Below are 13,684 nucleotides of genomic sequence, written 5' to 3' on the forward strand. Positions count from 1 at the left end.
ATCCCTACCAAGTTGCGTTTAGACATAGGACTGCACAAATGACCGCCCCACCCCCCTTGAAATGAAAAAATCTCTCCACCATTTATGCCGTTGTAGATAGGGCTGCAACAGGGTCAGGCTGCGCTGGGCTTTTTAAAACCCTAGCCCAACCTTGAGTACCCTTAGCTGGGCCCAGGCCAAGCCCAGCCCAAGCCCGCCCTTATTGGCCCTGACCTGACCCTGGCACAAAGTGGTTTAACTTACCAACTGTAGACACCTGATTTTTGTCATCCCCCTGGCGATGACGATACATGGAGTACCGGCAAGCTCTGTCTCAGATACCAAAATAAAAATCATAAATTAATAATAAAATAAAAATAGACTGCCTAGGCTCAGGCCCATGAAGGTCTGCTGGATCAAGCCCATTGAGGTTGTAGCCTGGCAGGGGCAAAATAGGAAAGCAAAAAAGAAGAAAAGAAAAAAACAAATAACTTCTAAAACCCTACAGGGGAGGGTAAAAAATGTAAAAATAGAAAAGAAGAAATAATAACCTCAAGGGATTAGCGTAGCTGGCTTGGAGGGGACATGAGACTCCGCCTCAGGAAGCGAGGTCTCGTGATCAAACCTTCGCCGCTGCATAATTTCTTGGGGCCACCCGCCTGAGGCTCGCTAGGGCCCAGAAGCTCCCGGTTCGTGCGTGGTGCGGGGATTTAGTCGGCCTGGAGGGAAGGGAGAGAGAGTGAGGCAGAGTGCAGGAGTGAGGCAGAGTGCAGGAAAAGACGAAGAAGAAAATGAGAGAGATAGAGTGTGTTAGAGGGAAGGAGTGAAAAACGCAGAGAGCGGCGGTTCCTGATGATGGTTTTGGTCGATTGATCCCAGTTGCTACTCCATCTCCTGCTGCTGGTGCTGTTACAACAGAGACGATGCTCATCTCTGCTGTTCACGTTTTTTCCCTTTTTTATTTTTATTTTCATCTCATTTAGCCTGCTGTAATTGGGGATTGTAATGGTTTTATCTCATTGCGTTTGTAATATTCCCCTCCCCATCTTATTTCCCAATCTGTAATAATCTCTTCACACCCTTTGAGCACACTGCCGATTGCATTAGGGAGCTTCAAGAAGACCCCAGGTAAAATTCATCTTCCCTATTTGATTTTCTCATTTTTTATATTAGATATGAATCGGTTTTGTAGTTCTTTGATTCCCTGTTTCATCAGTATAACCTGTGAATGTCTCTTTTCTATGAATACTCTAGATGCAAATGGTATATCTCTTTTACCAATACTGTGTTTCAGTCTATGTGCATAGTTTTAGGACTGAAATTGTGTCTCTATGTTGATCGACTTCTACACTTTGCATTTCAGATTTTTGGGTTTGTGGCTTCCATAGCCTTAATTTTTGGTGGAACTTCCTTATATGTGCTCTGCGATTCTTTTTGATTGGATTTATTTCTCTATTGAATTGATAAGTCATGCTTTATCCAGAATTTTTTGTGATTTTTATCTGCTGTCCCATCCTGTGTGCTTAATCTCATAATAGAGATACATTGGTTACTTATCCGTTGTGCATTTCTTGATGAATATGCGGTCTCTGTGATCTCCATTCTCCATGTTCTGTAAAATGTATGATCCTGATCCTCTGAGTCTGTATTGTTGTAGATAAATGAACATGATTCTATCCCTCCCTCATTGCATTTGTTTATGTTTTTTGGCATACCTACTCTCTATTTCAGAAATAAGTTTGCATTTATGAGGTTTTTTTTTTTTTTTTTTTAATCATGTCCTGATTCCGTTTTTAAAGTCGAAGGCTGCATCTGTTTGCATAATAAAAGTTTCCCTGGATTGTCATCTAACGGGCCGTGTGGATTCCAATGTGGGCCCCAATTGATTTGAGGCCAATTGGCCTTCCCTTGCCGTTTTTGGGATTTTGTCAAATCCGGTTTAGGCTTTTGGGCCTGCTTCTAAGCTAATCCAGCTCGAATAGTATTTTGAACATAAATCCAGAGGATTAGAGTAATTTAGGTTTATGTTTTTTTTCAATGTGAATGGGATCTTGGGCCTAGGTTCAGGCTGGGCCTCCAACAATAATAATTCTTTGAATTTTTAAATGGGTTTTGACTCTTCAGGTGTTTGGGCCGTGGGTGGGGCGTGAGCTCCCTTTGCTCCTTTGATTCTGTTCGGGTATCGATTGTCGGACATGGTTTTCATTTGGTGAGCGGCCCATATGGACTTGGGCCCACTTGTTTTTTTTTAGTTTTGGTTTGGGCTTTGATCCATCAACCAAGGTTGAGTCACGTATGGCGAGTTTGGGCCTAGCCTTGGGCCTAGGAATGGATTTGGACTTTATCTTGGGTTTAGGCCCACCGACTAAGGATAAGTCGTGTGTGAAGAGTTTGGGTCCACTGTCTTGGGCCCATGAGGGTTTTTTAGTTTTTAATTTATGATTAAATAAATATACTCCCCCAAATTCATTCAATTTCGAATCGTGGTTATGGGACTCCAAATGATTTTCAAAAAACATCTTGGGTAGAATGTAGGGTTTCATGTGATCTTAACATCATGCCTTAAAAACCAATGAGCCTATGACTTGTATCGGGATTTTCAATTCCGGTCTTTCGGCATAGTTCTCATGTTGGTCACCCACCCCATTTCGGATCACTTGAGACCCTATTTAGGAATCGTCTGGGTCGTGGGCGTCCAAGTACTGGCCCAATGATCAATCATGGACTTAGAGCGTGTGAGAGAGAGAGCGCCCACCAGTGGCCCGAGTTAAGATACATTTGATTTAGGGATCTCTTGGGACGTAGATGCACACTCTTTAGGACGGGAGTTGGGCTAGCCCGTCATCTAGCCCATGAATGTTCAAGATTCTTTATCTTCATATGCCTAGTCATTTTGATACATGTTTAGTTAATTTGCTTTCCAACAATACTTCATATTCCATGTTTCATGTTTAGTGCGATCTTGCATGTTTAGCATAAATCTCTCCATGCCATGTTTAATTAGATTGATCACTTTAATATTTCATGCCCAACTTTTTAGCCTAGAATAATTTAGAAATTTGGTTTAGGTTGTAAACCTTCGCACATAGATGCCTAGTCTTAGGTGCCCAGTTTTGGGATGACTTAGATCTAGAACAACTAGCTCTAGGGTTTGCAAGCAAGCTTAGGCATAGCAATGGTCAAGAGAAGGACGATAGGTTTCGACCGGGCAGACTGGGTGCCTAACACCTTCCTAGTCCGTAACTTGATACTTACCCAATGATCTGGGTAGATCACGACCCTTATCCACCGAGTCATTAGCCGTTCCCCACCTGGAACATTTATAGGTCCTAGACCCTTTCTAAGTGGCGGCTCCTATCGACCCATTTACCCTCTTAGGAGGAATCAGGGTCATTGCTTTAGGATTCACCGATGAGATCCGGTTCGCTTTGAGAACCAGCCACTTGTCGGGGGAATTTGGATTTTCGGAACCCATGGTTCTTACACCAACATGTGCAATGTTTCATGTAATAAACCTATATTGACTTCCTCCATTAGTCAAACCCACAATTCAAACCACTCACTCGACTCCTGCTGCAATAAACAAATTAAAATAGTTGAATGTTAATATAGCAACACAATAAATGGACAGATTCATATTAATCTGGTTATTTTGTTATGTTTCTTTTTCCTTGGTACAATGGTTGGGCTTCATTTTAAATAATTATATTCCTTGATCACATGTATTATAACTTCTATTTTTTGATAAATAAAGATTTTTCTTTATGGAGTACAACCCGGAAATGATGCTTCAGTGAACCATAGAGCACATACTAGAATACTAACACAATAAACACCATAAACGAACGGATTCACAATAATCAGGTTAATTTATTATGTTTCTTTTTCCTTGGTACAATGGTTAGGCCAAATTTTAAATAATTATATTCCTTTATCACATGTATCATAACTTTTTTTTTTTTTTTTTTTATAAATAAAGATTTTTTTTTCACATAATACAACCCGAAAATGATGCTTCAATGAACCATAGAGCACATACTAGAATACTGACACATTAAACAAATAAGGGCCACGATCAGAGACAAGATATGGGTCAAGATCAAGGTAAAAAATCAGGGCCAAAATCAGGGTTGGGCTGAGCTCGAGGTCTCAACTCTGACCTGGCCCTTAGGACCAGAAATCTTTAGCCCAAGCCCTATTCGAGCTCAGGTCGAGTTCGGGTCAACAGGGCCAAACTTGCAGCCCTAGTTACAGGCGTTTGTGTTGACCCCGCGCTTCTGTAGGGGTCACACAGCCTAGTGCCAATGTCTCTACCAGGAAGTACCTCGGGCCACGACTGTTATCATTCATGTTTCGCGTGTATGAGCCGCGATTTTGACCGCGGGTTCGCTAAATTCGATCAACATCAGAACAGCTTATAGAGTAATAGATGCCTTTGCCCTGACTTCGTGATATTGGTGAGTGCCCAATAGATGTATGTGCAAATGCCTGAACGAAGTTCGTTTTTGACATTACATACATGCAACTGCCAGCTTACCTTATAGCCTTGTTTAGCTTGGCCCAGCTGATTTGGGTGTTTCCTATTTCCCTTTAGCAAGCTCTCGGGGACACAGTCAGTTATCGCGTTCACCATGTTTCTTCGGCGCATCACAGCAACTTTTCCCTCTCCCATAAGATGTTTCAGCAGTAACGGCGGCCATGATCTTACTGCTGCGATTGCAGAGCTCAATAAGGTAAATCTGTGGTCCCTTGCATTTCTTTACCCACCTAAAGGATCAATTAATCCACGTAAACATCGCGGAAATCTCATTTGTTTTGGCACAACATTCGGGAATCAATTGAAATTTTTGTTCATTCTCAAAATCTAAAGCACTGGATGCTTCACGCACTAGAAACTAATGGAAGAGAATCATGTTAATTCCTGTGTTTCCCCATAATTGGAATGGGGTTTTCAGGAAATGGAGTCAGTGTTCGGCCAACCTCCTCCGATTAACCTCGCTGGCTCTGTCAACAACTTGTCTACTACCGAAGAACCTCAGTTGGTTTCTCCAGGAACTGACGAAAATGAACAGCGCTTGACCCACATTAGCAGTACAGGGGAAGCGCAGATGGTGGATGTTTCTTCCAAAGGAATCAGCAAGAGAGTCGCCATCGCTGGGTGCAAAGTTCTTCTGGGCTCTAAGAAGGTGTTCGATTTGGTCTCTGCGAATCAGGTGGCCAAGGGAGATGTCCTTGGTGTGGCCAAGATTGCAGGAATTAGTGGGGCTAAACAGACTAGTAACCTTATCCCACTGTGTCACAACATCAGTCTGACTCATGTCGGTGTGGACCTGACCATGAATGAGAAGGATTTCAGTGTTGAGATAGAAGGAGAAGCTGCTTCCACTGGGAAGACAGGTGTGGAGATGGAAGCACTAACAGCTGTGACGATTGCTGGTCTAACCGTGTATGACATGTGCAAGGCTGCTTCAAAGGACATAGAGATAACGGATGTACGGCTCCTGCACAAAAGTGGTGGCAAAAGTGGGAGCTGGTCCAGGAAGCAGTGAAGCTGTATACAGAGAAGAAGGATAATATTCAAAGACCCAATCGAAGGTGAGATTTTGATCTGTATTGCGAGGTTCCATGATTTTTTCAAGCTTGTTAGGTTCTTTAGTCATGAAAGCTCTTTCAGTTTTAATACCATCTCTTGGGCCTCGGAGGAGAGCTGCTGATGTGCTGTCCTTGTTTTGCCAATTCTATAGTTTATTGCCCCAACCAAGAAAAAAAGGGTTAGTTCTTTAGTTTCAGTTTCGTCTCTACATGTATTACTTCTCCCTCTTTTGATAGAAACTTGTTCGTTGCTTTAAAATATGAAAATTTTGATGGAATAGTATGTCATACGATGCTTGCTACATTGTTCTCAATTCATATAACTGTTTCTTAAATTATAATGGTGTGGTTGCAGATTGTTCACAACCCATCCTCATGAACAAGAGGAAGATTGAGCATTTAAAAGTGCAAGAAAATACCAACCTTGATGTCTTTTGATGCAATTCAAAGCCCATAACAACAAAGGAAACAATATTTCTAGCTAGTCTTCAGTATAGAAATTTCTCTTTCCTTAAACCCCTTTCTCCTTTCTGAGGGCAGTCAAACCAAACTACCGATTATAATTGCATATTCGAATGGGACCTCCCACACATCGAGCCCCCTCCTTGGCCTGCCTCTGTACAGGATCTGAACAGATCTAACACAGGTTTGGGGCTTTAAAAGCAATGCATTAATCATGAATGCAGGGTGGTCAAGGGGCAGGCTACTTATCATTGCTCATCATGAAATGTCAAGAATTAGCAATTTGAAGGTCCATGACCTAGTGGTTGAGAAGCACAAGTATTCACTCATTCAGGCTTGTGATCTTCCTGAACCCCCTTGCATGTCAAAGATGAACATCTTCAGAAAGAGCCATCTGAGTCTACTCTAGTAAACTGAAGGAGGCAACTTCAGCTTGAGTCTACAAATCAGACAAAATCCAGATTGGAAGCAAATGAGAGTAGTCTGGGGACGAGTCAAGTTATTTGGTAAAACTGAAAATTCCTTATTAGACTGCACAAGAACTTTCCGTAAGATCATCTCAATTTAACTCACTACCAAAATATAATTACAGGAGTCCAAATTTCAGAACTTAAGGAGGCTATGCAACAACAGAACAATAATTGATTTTCTAGAGGTACAAATGGGTGAGATTAGTCCTGCAGTAAGGAGATGAAAGTTACTACACTGCTGCTAAATAGTATCAAAACCCAACTTCTACTTGTCTTGTGGACCTTCTCAGGGTGAGAGTTTCTAAAGAACGATAAGATCTGCTCCAAAACTAGCTTGAGAACTACAATGCAGGCAAAGAAAAAACTCACAGCTAACATTGCAAGCTCTTTATTTTCCAAACTTGCTTGATCGGTTAAAACCCTTTCAATGTCTAATCTGTAATCAATGAATAAATAAAATGTCAGATATTGTAAATAAATCAAAAGATGAATGGAAAAGGCATTGACAGCATTTTTTCTACTGTTGGAAGGATCTTAAGTTTTATTTTTAGATCACTTGGATAGGACCATGTGAATGGTGCTAGAAGCCCCCAAATATGATCAACTCAATGCATCCTTACGTATTTTGTTTTGTTTCTCAAATATGCATTTGTACATATTTATTTATTATCTAATGCATCTTTTTTTTTTTTTCATTATAGAAATAATGTTTTTCTTTTGTAATTTGTTTGTTATTTCTGTGAGCAAACTCTGTTCACCATTTTGTTGACTCAAAGTTGCTTATGGTTTCTGGACATAGGGATAATGAACAGAAAAAATATCTACTCTGATTAATTAATATGGTTTCTCATTACATGCAGATGTTTGTTCACTGAGGTTAACCTATTTAATGACAACAAGATGCACCTAAGAGAATGTGTGGGATCAATTACTTTTTGGATGATTTGTGACCCTAATCCAAAGTGCTAACCAATAAGACAATACTAAATACCCTGATGAATATTTTAGCATATGGAGCTGTTCCTTTCTTTCCCTGTTTTGGATTGTCCCACCCAGCAGGCAGGGTTAACCAACTGAGTGGTTGATGTTTAAAAAAAATTAAGCTTGATAGAATATCCAGAAACTAGCAAATGCAACATGATTCAATTAAAATTGTTTTTCATCTGATTAAGAAATTAATCAGAGCCAAACTACAAAGGATTAAAAGCATGCATTTTCTTACCTCAACATTCTATTCTCTCTACCCAACGCATCAATACGATATACCACAACAGATTTCCACCATTCGAGCTCATTAATTCCCTTTTCCTAACCAAAAAAAACAGAGAAAAATAAAACATAAAACCAATCAATCCAGAGGATATCTGAAGCATGTTTCCTAGGGACAATAAACTCTCATACCATAATCTCTTTCCATTCTCTGAGACTTTTGATTTCGGATTTGACTCTCTCCATTTGCAAGGCACATCGAGATATTTCCTTATCAAGCTCTGGCAAAACATCTCCTTGACTCCGGTTTAATTGCTTGATATACTCTTCCAGCATTGACAGGTTTAACTCGAGAGACTTCATCTTTTGCATCAAGATCTTTAGAACAGTGTCATTCGGTATTCTCCCATTATTCTGATGCCTAGCTTCTAAAATATTACTCTTTGATACTGCATTCTTGGTGACCTCAGTCTTGTGCCTTTGCCCATCATCAATGTTATCTACCCCTTTGCCAACAGCATCCACTGCAATTTGAATTTGACTGGATACATCCCTGTTATTGGAACCTGGTTCTTTTATTGAAGACTTTGTTCCAATTGAACTGCTGGGATTCAGTGACTGATCTGGACCTGGTTCTTCAGAAACCACAATAAGATCTTGGAGCATACGCTCTACTGCGTCAATCCCATACACCTCCAATAAACTCAATGTGCAGTAGAATTCTGAGCCATAGTGACTAAGTAAGCTTAGCCTCAAGTATCTCACCCATTTGGGTTCAAGGAGCATGAACCTCTGGGCATGCTTAACATTTCCAGCAACAAAATTTCCCAATGGTATCCACTTCTCAGTTGGATAACTCAAACTTCCAGCCAATTCAAAGTCCTTGAAATTAGAAGAGTAGTGTTCGAAGTTTGCTATCTTGATTGCATCAACCAAAGTTTCCTCAGCAAGCTCAATGACAACAAACTTGTGTTCCACCGAACATGGATTCCGTAAGTATTTGTCCTGATCACGTCCTAGGATGTTACTTGCTCCTTTGGCTTCCTTGTTATGGGTCAAAACTTTTGCTCCCTTCGAAGATGAGGCATAATTGTATTCTTCACCATCTGGCTCAAGCCGATGGGTAATGTTCCCAACTTGGCTTCGCACCTCGTGCTTCCCTTGCATTGTTTTGTTTTGGAACTCATCTAGATCAATGTAGGTACGTCGAGATACTCTCTCCGTTGTCTGCTCATGCTCTGTTCTGTTAACCTTTATTTCTTGTGGCTGTACTGTACAAGCTAAGTTGGTGTAGCCTAGAAAATTCCCAACTGAATCTTCCAGCTTGTTTGTTTCACGAGGTGAGTAGTTGGAATCTGCAAAGTTGTGATCTTGACCCATATTGATGCTGTTAATAGAAAAATTAAACTTTAACAGCATTCCATTCGCATAATTTTTGCTTCCATCTGCAACAAATGGATCTGGTTGGAGAAAATACAAAGTTGTTGCATTAATAACAGAAGAATAAAACAGAAGGCTAGCTATCCTGAACACCCTAATATGCGAATTAGTCAATCATTGCATGTGATATATGATTGCTGCAATTTTCCCATGCGCTCTAGTAGTTACTGCTAGTTTTTATTTGGTATTTTTTTCTAATTTTTATTCAGTTCGGGTTGATAACCATTAACCACAGGTTTGTGGGTCACAAAAATTTCCCATTGAAAGAGGGAAAAAAATTCTCAGCTAAGTGTGATTCTTTAATCAGAAGAAATGGGTTTTCAATATAGATGGATCTAGCAGTACTGACTGGAGATCCAAAAATGTTGACCCTCATAATGTAGAAAATGATGAGAACCTGGAGGAATTCAGTACTAATAATGATAATAATTGATATTTCAGGAGTTCTGGAGATGGGTATGGAAGCAAAGAGACAAAGTGAATCGTGAAATCATATCATGAAGTCCTCAGGTCAGGTTTTAGATGCATTTAAGCAAAACAAGCATCTATAGAAATGGGCATTGTTAATTATCGGAAAAAGGATAAACAAAAAAAAAAAAGAGAACTAAGACCTTACTTCCATTTCCATGGCTATAGCCGAATTTTGAATAGAACAGGAAGATGATGCACCAGAGTGAAAAGACCAAGGACAATGAGAGCTCGTAAAGGTTCTTTCTGCTGTTGATGTCGTTGGTGTTCACGAGGGTGGTGGTGGTGGTGGTATGGCTATCTATGGTGACATTCCGAGGTTTCTTCATCTTTTATTGTATAACAACAACAACAGATATGAAGGGTGTTTGTTGTATGAAGGGATAAGAGTTGCAGGTGATGGAAGGGACGGTGGGTGAAGCGAAGGAGGAGAAGGTTTGTGTTTGTGCTTAGAGAGTCCGGTTTTGGGGAGTTTTTTTTTTGTGTTTGTGGTTTGGTAACACCCATTGTAAGCGGGAACTCCCCTTGCGCCAAATGGAGCCTTCACAGTTCCTTAGAAATTCGTAATCTTCTCAAAGAGAAAGAGTCTAAATGGTGGCTAAAAATGGCGAGTTCGATCGGTTCCACTGCATCTGTATTGGATGTATGCGCAGCATGCGACATTTATCTCACTCACTGCCCACTCACTGCCCATTAGAGTGCAGAGAGCGACATTAGTGGAAGTAAAAAAGACATATGTTGCGTGCTGCTGCCCATGCAGCATACACGTCACAGTTTTAGAAATCGATATTGGATCGGTCGTATCGGATGATTCGTAACTTAATCAATACAGATCGGCCGACGGTATCAGCCGGTGGTGTCCAATGCCGTCACCTATACCTGAACTAAATCCATGGTACATGGATCCAGACCTTTACTGTCGAGCTGTCTCGGCAGGACCGTGTTGTTTAGATACGGTGTTACGGGCAATGATCGCTTTACCCCCATTCAGGTAAGGCATTTGGGTAAGGATAAGGTGGACATTACGCTCAACATCATGTCTGGGCAGCAAGGTCCTACTAGGCAGCTCGGCAGTAGAGGATTCAAATTAATGATTGGATGCTGGCATTTGTATTTTTTGGGTAAAGCTGTCCGCTTGTTTTGAACGGCGACATGCCCAACCCTCAAAAAAAAATTTCTGAACTGTTTTAAAGTGTACCCTATTGATGATAGCAAGTGGGACAGATGTCACCTAATCGTATATGAAGTGTACAAGTACGGATTGGGGAAGTGGGGAAGTGGGGCAGTGGGGAACTGGTTTTTATTTTTATTTTTTTGGTAAACAGAATAATGGTGATAGTTAAATAGGATGCTTGGGGTTATGCTCCATGTAATTGTGCAATTATTATGTTGTCATCGATTATTAATATGTGGTTTGACCCTCGTACAATAGGGAATGTGGTATTTTGAATAATCGAATTCATTTACATTAATTTTGTGTCAATATCATGATTGTATTTTGTCTATTTTTATGCTCCGTATGTGGTGATTGTTCCATTTAATCAATCATAGTGATATGGAGAAAGAAAGTCACTTGATCGCACAACACATGCCACCCTTGCACCCAGACATAAGGGCATGCATAATGATCGATACACCCCCTTGAACTGAACAAGGGTGTGGCGGTCATTTTGTGCACCTCTGTGTCTGGGCGCAGGAGTGGTGTACAATGTGCGACCGAGTGGCATTCTCTTTTCTATATTCTATTTATCATACGTTTTATTTCATATTTTTTCAATTTTATCCATCGATATTATGTTTGGCGGTTTTGTCTCTCATTCTCGGGCAAATCGGCCACATCACTCACTCACAATGGAAAAGAGAAACAATGAGAGAAAATAAACTGAATCAAACCTTAATATACTTTTTTCTTTCTCTCATTTTCCAGTAGAGTGTCCACAAACTCCCGAATAGTTATCATCTCCTATTTGCTGCCCGAACAGGATTGTCCTGTCCCCTCACATGGGGGCATGAAATGACGACTTAACCCCCCACCCAAATACATTGCCCGAGGGAGGTTAAGTTGTCATTTCGCACCCCATATGAGGGGCAGGACGGTCCTGAACAGGAGAGGATAAAAATTACAAACTCCCCCATAGTGGGAAAGAGAGAGAATAAACCAAATCAAACCTTAGGTTAAATCATCTCCCCATTGGTAGAAAAGAGTTCCTGTGGTAGTATGCACAAAATTGAAAATATAAAAAAAATACTTAAATATAATATATCAAACATGAGATACCTCTTATGTAATTTCTCTAAACATTAGTACCCCATATGTAATTTATTCAAAAAAAATTCATTGGGAAATTTACATGATTAGCTACTTTTGGGTTTTCATTGACAAAATTGTCTATCTATGTTTGAGTTAACAAAAATAGGCAAAAACAAGTTTAGTTTTACAAAATTAGACAAAACAGTGATTGTCCTTCCTTCCTCAACGATCTCCCTCTAAATTTTTTATTTTTTTTTCCCCTCTATTACTTGGGGTAGCAGAGAATGGCAGTGGCTGGGACAAGGGTAGGGTTGCAGGGAAAGGAGGATGCCTGGGCGAGAAGGCAATGACAGGGGTAAAAATGTCTAAAAAAATAAGTGTGGGAGGGAGAGACACTATTTTATCCAGTTTTGTAAACCTTAACTTGTTTAGTTGTTTTTGTCTATTTTTGTTAACTCAAACTTAGGGTGGACAGTTTTGTAAATGAAAACCCAAAAGGTGTTAATCATGTAATTTTCCCAATTTCATTTGTGATGCATTTACAAGCACTACCCTTGCAAATGTTTCTTTTTTCTACATGAGAAAGAAGGAAAAAAATAAAGGGAGAATGTTCTCTGTGCCGTAGCGCAGGCTGCGCCCAAACACATGGGCAGCCTGTGTAGGGGGGTAGGGTGGTCATTGCACTCACCCCCATGTGCCTCGGCATAGTCTGCGCTGCGGCAAAGAGAACAGCGTCCCATACATAAATAAGGATTTGGTAGGATATGAACACCTAGCAAGATTGTCGGATGATTGGATTGACTTAAGCATTCAAGATTAACAGATAATACCAAATTTTGCTGCTCAAATTAGATTTTAAACCGTCACTCAAGCAAAGGTGTCACATCACATGATTAGGATGCCTGCTACAGTCCATATGGGCTGGGCCCAGCATTTGGTATAATTAACATATGCACATCATAATGCCCGGGCCCACCATATATGCCGTGTGATTTTTGGAAGTAAAATTAATGGCACTAATTACTTAATTTCGCAAGACTTCAACATTTTAGAGCATTACCTATTTACCTGTGGGAGGCTGGGAGACTGGGATCATGGATCAAAGTATCGGTATTGAATCGGTCGTATTGATACCAATATCGATACTAATGTTAGTCGATATCGAATCTTATACCAATTGAATTTTTTTTTTTATATTCCGTTTGATCCTAGATTGTTGTAATCTGATACCAAACCTTTACAGATGCAACGAACGATATCGATATTATCAGAGACCGATATACGACCTCTGACACCGATACCTATAAGTATGGCGGGGACTGTGAAATGATGAATTGATCGATGGATGTAGTCATTTAGAGAACCACTTTAGTAAGCTAGTGGAGAGAAAAGAGAGAATGTGGTTGATAACCATACATGTGAATGATGCGATGGATAACGAAGAGAACGGCATTGATATGATGGACCCCATTGATATGATGGACCCCATTGAAGGGAAGGTTTCCTCTCTTTTATGGCCACGGCCCACGGGTTCTCCATCAAGGTTTTAAAAAGTGGAATCGGGATCTGAATTAGAGCTGATTCATAGATGCCGATCCTCTGCTATTTGGAGGTGAAAATGGGATCGGCTTTAGAATTGGGAAGCAGCTCAAATATCGGTCTGATTTAAATTGGAATATGAAGAAATAATTAAGAAATGAGGTAAACCGAATCAGATTGGCCGATCCGATTTCAATTCAAGATGAAATTCAACGTTTATAAAATTTGAGGAAATAGATAAAATGTCCTCCACAATAGAGAGTGCAGTCCAATC

The 13,684-nt window shown here is 40.4% G+C and overlaps 2 protein-coding genes across 2 annotated transcripts; one reads left to right on the forward strand and one right to left on the reverse strand.

The window, feature by feature from the left end:
• The first annotated feature begins 4,442 nt into the window (after window positions 1-4,442).
• LOC122666147 (cyclic pyranopterin monophosphate synthase, mitochondrial) lies at window positions 4,443-5,688 on the forward strand. Its single transcript, XM_043862273.1, has 2 exons — window positions 4,443-4,712; window positions 4,935-5,688. Exons 1-2 carry the CDS (start codon window positions 4,611-4,613, stop codon window positions 5,526-5,528), a joined length of 696 nt encoding a protein of 231 aa, XP_043718208.1. The 5' UTR covers window positions 4,443-4,610; the 3' UTR covers window positions 5,529-5,688.
• An 881-nt stretch (window positions 5,689-6,569) lies between these two features.
• On the reverse strand, window positions 6,570-9,964 carry LOC122666145 (SUN domain-containing protein 5). The gene is made up of 4 exons (XM_043862272.1): window positions 9,769-9,964; window positions 7,905-9,157; window positions 7,726-7,811; window positions 6,570-6,939 (listed from the first exon to the last, which is right to left on the reverse strand). Exons 1-4 carry the CDS (start codon window positions 9,947-9,949, stop codon window positions 6,705-6,707), a joined length of 1,755 nt encoding a protein of 584 aa, XP_043718207.1. The 5' UTR covers window positions 9,950-9,964; the 3' UTR covers window positions 6,570-6,704.
• Between the last annotated feature and the right edge of the window lie 3,720 nt (window positions 9,965-13,684).

Source organism: Telopea speciosissima, chromosome 6, assembly GCF_018873765.1.
Source record: "Telopea speciosissima isolate NSW1024214 ecotype Mountain lineage chromosome 6, Tspe_v1, whole genome shotgun sequence".
NCBI lineage: Eukaryota > Viridiplantae > Streptophyta > Magnoliopsida > Proteales > Proteaceae > Telopea > Telopea speciosissima.

Bases quoted from the DNA above. Each gene is read 5' to 3' on its own strand.
- LOC122666147 (XM_043862273.1), top strand. From the start codon at position 4,611: ATGTTTCTTCGGCGCATCACAGCAACTTTTCCCTCTCCCATAAGATGT. The intron at 4,713-4,934 runs GTAAATCTGTGG...TGGGGTTTTCAG, and splicing joins CGATTGCAGAGCTCAATAAG to GAAATGGAGTCAGTGTTCGG.
- LOC122666145 (XM_043862272.1), bottom strand. From the start codon at position 9,949: ATGAAGAAACCTCGGAATGTCACCATAGATAGCCATACCACCACCACC. The intron at 7,812-7,904 runs GTATGAGAGTTT...TTTTTTGGTTAG, and splicing joins GAGAATGGAAAGAGATTATG to GAAAAGGGAATTAATGAGCT. The intron at 6,940-7,725 runs GTAAGAAAATGC...CATTGATTACAG, and splicing joins AGAGAGAATAGAATGTTGAG to ATTAGACATTGAAAGGGTTT.